Here is a 6,674-nt window from a genome sequence, read left to right on the forward strand (position 1 = left end):
ATTAATGGCATGATAAAATGGGGTGTAAGCCACAAAGTTATTACACAAAATATACGTTGCTAGTTCCTTTCATACCTTTAATTGAACATGTGCCAGTGCTCCCAGCCTCTGGAGTGTACCAGAGCCTAGAGCATTTTTGGACACCCCAAAAATGAAACGATACTATAACAGACTAGTTCAGTAGTTAAGCTGATAAGGTATTGGTTGTAAGCTTGGGCAGAGGTCCCTAGTAAAGAGTTTTTCTCCTATTACAGCAAGGTTCCCAATCTACAACACATAGTAGAACATACTAGCATTGCTATAGCTGGTGTTGCCTATACAGAGTGATTTTTAATTAATTTCACCTCGAATAAAATTACATCATGACAATTCATCACCTTCTCTCTTGATCTGTCCTGAGGTTTCAGTATCCAAGTACTTAGACAATAAAGAGGACCATTAAAAAGATAGGTAGGAAGCTAATGGTTGAAGTGATTTGGGGTTTTCTCAAACATGTTTAAAGCCTCCTGATATCAAACACTCTTAGAGAGATATGAGTTGGAATACTTCCCCATGGGGTCCATCCAAGATTGTTGTTGGCTTATGAAAAAGAAATGAAGGCAACCATGAGGAAAATCCTTTTTCCTATTTTTCCAACCTTGTAAAATACCAGCAGCTGTAAGAGCAGAAGCAGGAACAATAAGGGAAGCTGCATGTATTATGGGTAAAGAGACTGAACTTAACATAGGGCCTCTTTACTTTAAATAACTCAGGAGGAAACTACTGATAGAACGTCATATGCATAAAAATCAGTGCAGTGCAATGATGTTTTTTTTATTTAATTATTTTATTGTTATTATTCTAGTATTAGCAGATAATTCTATATTGGAGAGTTCCTACATAACTCCAAAGCGTTAACATTAAAGCACCACTTTTAAAATCCATAGAATCCCTAAATTCCATTAAACCAATCTCTTTCCAAGCTGTAGAGCATAGGATATGATCAGCTGTTTCACCTAATTTTGACATCGCTGGTGTAAATCAGGAGCATCTCTTTCTAATTACGTAGATCTTCTTATTAACCTTATGTTTGGAATTTGTTTGTAAATAAAGGTCTGAAAGGGCATGTCTAGACTATCCTGACATGGTGTTGGGAAGTGTCTTTTCTGAGCCACAATACATCTGCTCCACATACACTGTCTCCTGAGCCAGAAGTAGTTTATGCTGTTTAGTGCAGTGTTAGGCACATGCCCATAAATTCTGTTTTTCAGAGCCGCCCCATGATGTATTTTCAGCACTGAACCAAACTTGTTAACTGGCTACATTAGTTTTGGTACAGTGACCTCTAATGCTGTGCTGGGTCAGTATTAACATGAGTGGAGAAACTGTTCATACTTGTATTTAGTTCCGTATCTATTACTTTCTATCATATATATATGAGGTTCATGTGCACATGCGTGCATGCATGCGTGTGTGTATGTATGTATATATATGTATATGTGTATATATATATAATATATGCATAAAATAATTATACTTTAGAATATACTATACCTCATTAAATTGAGTAATATCAATTACATTTATTATAAGGATATTTTTAAGAGTCTTAAAACGTTCCTTTGGATTGTAAAGACATCAATGTGCATAAGCATTATAACTCTGTTTCCATGATTGTATATTCTTTATCTGGATTACAGTCTTGTTCTAAGTATAACCTAGACATAAACACAGCTCTCTGGAAAGCTTTAGTGTCTTCACTGTAAATCACGTATTCTAAAAAAATATTGCTACAGAAGACAGACTAGCTTACATGAATGGTATCAATGAGATCTGAAAAATAAAAACGGCTGAAATTTTGAAGACTCTACGGTGCCATTTAGGCTTCACTCCACATTCAGCTGAACAGAAGCTGGTCCCAGGTGCGTTTTATTCTGATTTAAATAAATGGAAGCTCTAAAGTAGCTGGAAAATGCAGAGAAATACAGCTTCCTTTACTCACCTGTGAGAGTCTCCTTTACCAACTAAGGCTTTTCCCTTTTGCAAGGCATCAGTTGTACAGGCTTTAATCTCTCCCTGTAATTCCTCATGCTTCATCGCCAAGATAGGCAAACTTAGTCCTTCTTCATTAAGGAGCTTAATGTAAGCCTCAATACTGCCAAGAACATCAAATGCCTGCCAAGTGAAACAAATAAAACAACTTATTTTTCAGTGTCAGAGTGAAGCTGTAGCCATGATGGTCTACGAAATATGTGAAGGGCAAGGATTTTTGTGGGTTCTCTCTCTTATTGGACCACCTGCATATTTGGAATAGATTTAGAGAAGCTTTCGGATGCAAGGCATTCCTCTTCACAGACTTTTACAGAAGCAGTCACACCAATGGAATTCTACATCTGAACAATAACGGCTTGAGAGCAATGCAGACAAGAGCATATCAGGAAAGCAGTTATTTTTGAAGCATAGCACATTTCTCAGAAAGTCAATGGGGCATAGAACTGTGTTTTTCCTCTACTCTAAAAATTAGCTTTCTACAAATAACATTGCAGAATTCCACATTGCTTGCTTGCTTGGTTTCTTAAAGTGGGGCTTTTACGTCAAATATTTCAAGCAGAGAATTGAAATTTTTTACCCAAGTTCAGCCAAAGGTAAATCTTGGCATCTGGCATCAAAACTAAGTTCTTTCAGTCTGTACCTCAGAACTACTAATAATTAATACGACATTAGCCAATTCTGTTCTTGATTATATTCCATTTGTAGTCACTTTTTGCCTTTGTACACTTCATTCATCACAAACAAAAATGGGAGGTTTGTTCTATTTGCCTGTTTTTTGTTTTCTTTCTCCTATGGAAAGCTTTCACCAGAATTAATATCCCATTTTACATATATACAAGGCTGGGATGGGAGGGGTGATGGGGTGTATATTTGTTATATGAAGTGGTCAGCAGACTTAAGGCTGTGCTTGACTTTACTCAGGTGAATATCCAATTGTTTACAACTAGTTAAAATAGGTTGCTGAAACCAAGGCTTTTGAAAGAAGTGGAAAGACTCCTGAAGAAGTGTTTGTTAAAGAAACTACATTTTAAATTGTCATTTTAATATAGTACTTTTACAGTGTTATTAAATCAAAAAAATCTTTGAAACAGACTGAATGTTTATTTAATTAAAAGAGGTCTACAATGATTCTAAAACATGTATGGAACTAGAATGAAATCAGCAAAACAGAATGAATCTTTTAAAAGTCAACTTTCAAATAGGGTCTAAGAGCTCTCTCAGCCTGCCTTCTACAATATGCTATATATGACCGAAAGAAGCAACTGAGACCTTTAGGTTCTGAGCCAAAATAACAACTACTGATCCTTAAATGCCAAAGAGGCATTCCCCTTCAACAGCAAAATCTATAGGTAAAAATAAAAGCCTTGACCAGACATAGTCTTAGAAGAACAGATGGAAGGAAACAAGAAAAGATGAACAAACGCAGCTCAATTGAAACTGAAGAAATTGAATACAGTATTGCTTTTATAGTGAATCCTGTTTATAACAAGCTACAACATTTAACAATTCCAACATAAGGAACTAATTTTTTTCATTAATATGATGCAGCACACTGACTAACCCTATTGTACAGAGCACCCTTTAGTGAAGTTTTATGGTGGGGGCATTCATTATAAAGTGGTTGTATTGTATATTGCAGTAGAATAAACTTACCATTTTATTACTTCTTTTAGAACTTTTTTTGCATAAACTATTCAACATTAAAAAATGTAAATTTCATGACTGCACCATGAAAACTTACTATGAATACTTAATTCAATGACTTTTTGTCCCAACTGAAGGGGATTAAAGTGTGTATAAAGCAAGTCCCAGAAAGTGAAATATTTTTTTTTAACCTGTACTTTACTATAAATAAATTCATCCGTCATCAATTCAAAGCACTAATTAAACACTTCAGAGATATTTTCTTTTTAAGATCCTTCAACAGAACTGAGCCTCATGATATGTGCTGAGAAACCACATGGAATTTATTTATTACATGTAACAAATTACACATAAGGAATTCAATTCCTGAGGACCATATTGAAGAGATTAAATTTACAGAACACAGGAAAGTGATAAAGCATTCCAGAACATACAGTTTTAAGTTAAAATTCCAACAGGTTGAAAATTGCAAAAAGAGAAGACCTCTGTTAAACTTCATACAAATACTGGCAGATTATATGGCTCAGATTTGACATGGATATAAATGCTGTATTTGTTTCCTGAAAAGAAACTGGGGGAAATGTAAAACGAAAAAATATGCCTTAAGTGATATATAAATCGTTGTATTGTGCTCTAGATGGGAGACTTTTTTGAAGATGACTAAGAGAAAATCCAGGCAGCTCCCTTACTAGACAGATTTGAATGCCCAACATGTTCCTCTTCAAGAATCCATGGGATTGTATTGCTTACAATTTCAACTCTGTTGCTAATTTGATGGAGGTATGGCTGCTACTGCATGCAGAGATTCTTATTTACTCATGCTCAATTTCAGTGACACATGAGAAGCGACTCTTCACTAAGACATTATCTGGATTGATTTTTCCATAGCAGCTGCAGTCTTGTCTGGCAATCCTGTACCCTTCCTATTCTGCTATGGTTTCAAGGGCTCTGTCAAATCAATATAAAACAATCCATGCATATTTTCAAATATTAGCATTCGTGTCAAACATTTAATCAGGGTGTCAAAGATACAGCCTATGGAGCTGTTTCAGTCAGCTCATAGACTCCTATAGAAGCCAGGGTATGCGACCAAACTCCCAACTACAAAGCTCTATTTGGGATGCATGTTGGAAGCAGCCCATGGGATGTGAGCAATGGCTGTGTTAAACCCCAAACCACTGCCTCCACCACTGCTTACCTTACCATGGTTCCTAGTTCTGGATCTCAGTCTGGATCTGGCCTGCGAGTAACTTCCAGGGTGGATCTGGTCCAGAGCACAGGTAAGTTTGACACCCCTGATTTAAACTTGTCATTCATACATTTCCCCAGTAGCTCCAAGCATGGAATTGCAAAATAATTTTACAAATACTCCTTAATCCTTTAAAGCCCCTAGCTGGTGTGTAACATTTTATTCCTGTATCACAGATGAGACATAAATTTAATTTCCAATAGGCAAAATTAAGCGATTTACATGGAAGTTAGTGGCAGAGCTACTTGAATTCATTTGACTTCAGCTTCCAGCTTTGGGGTATCTGATTAAATAATAATTTACTACTTGGAATTTTCTGCCCGGGAAGCCACTTCTAAAATGAAATCAAACCTCTTAGTCTTATTTTTTATACAAACAAATTGATCTCCTTTAGTCTCTCACTGTAAGGTAATTTCTCCAATCTTCATATCACTCTTGTGGTCTTGTGGTCTAATTTTTCAATCCCCCTAATAATTGATTTCCTAAAGTGTGTTTGGGAGGGATTATACAAAAATGAAGGCAATCAGGGCTTCTACTTTATCAAAAGTGGTTTACCGATAAATATGATTAATATATTGAGTCTGAGTAGTTCATTAATGTTTGACTACATTACTGACCAATTTGAATGAGTAAAAAAATGCAGATATTAAACTTGAAAAATATTTATTTTCAACTGTGGTGACAAAATCTTCAGTCAGAAGATTTTAGATATTTTACTACTGTACTTCTGCTACCAGACAGTGTACTAAAAGAAAGACTCTCATATTTTATATGGCATATTATACATTTCCATAACTATATAACTGCATTCTCATTGATTATCTGTGCACATGAATTTACACATATATAGGCATACACATCAATCAACGAATGACTGAAAAGAAATCCTCACTAATTTTATATATCACAGGGGGAAAAAAGATACTAAAAGAGCATCTTTTTAAGTTACAAAGTCAAATATTCAGAATTTAAGAAATGAGACAGTCGAGACAAGGGTACAACTTTAATCTAGCACCTTTTTATGTTTGCATTTGGATGCAGCTTTAATAATGTGGTATAATTATTATAGGTCAAGCCCCTTGCATCCTCTTTAAGTGCAAACCTCAGATGACAAGTTTTGCTAGCTCCTTACTTTCCCAAGTGGAATCCTATAACTATCCAAGTGGGTTTCTGAGCAACAGCCATTGTGTTTATCATGACAGGCCCAGGTGTATTTAGCACCTATAAGAAACTTCCCTGTATGAATCACTTACCAGTGGTTAATAAGAGTCTCAAAACAGATTTTTCAAACATATTCATTATCCACCTAATACTATGTGCCACATGGAATTAAACTGACACCCACAGGGGTCATTAGAAAACACTGGAAACATTAAATCCATCTCATAGATACCTCTGCTTCTTGAGCTAATGGCATGAATGATAACACTATTATCATCCCATGTAAACCAACAGTAAAAGAGAATGAGACACTTTGCCAGTAGGTTTTACAGATATTTGTTGACTGCAGGGAAGTGGTGAGACTCAGGAATCTTGGCATTTGTTGCAGGCTGTGAAGCTTTGGCACATTTCATCTTTTTGCCAGGTGTTCTCCAACCTCTTCTTTTCTCATTCTTGTCCCTTTCTCACCATTGGCTTTTTGTTCCAGTCCCATTTTCCTCACTGAGCCAGTCCTAGTCTCCATTCTTCAGTTTTATCATCCCAGGTTTTATAATCTCGCTGCCCAGCAAATCCCTTTGTTCCAATCCCT

At 35.9% G+C, this 6,674-nt stretch overlaps 1 protein-coding gene across 1 annotated transcript in view; it reads right to left on the minus strand.

Moving 5' to 3' along the window:
- CCDC141 (coiled-coil domain containing 141) overlaps positions 1–6,674 on the minus strand; it is a 238,619-nt gene that overhangs the window by 76,770 nt on the left and 155,175 nt on the right. The window contains exon 8 of the mRNA XM_019523028.1: positions 1,982–2,154. Coding sequence (XP_019378573.1) covers positions 1,982–2,154 — 173 coding nt within the window. The remainder of the gene's footprint in view (positions 1–1,981; positions 2,155–6,674) is intronic.

Source organism: Gavialis gangeticus, unplaced genomic scaffold (genome assembly GCF_001723915.1).
Source record: "Gavialis gangeticus isolate Ggan-Ray unplaced genomic scaffold, GavGan_comp1, whole genome shotgun sequence".
Classification (NCBI taxonomy): Eukaryota; Metazoa; Chordata; order Crocodylia; family Gavialidae; genus Gavialis; species Gavialis gangeticus.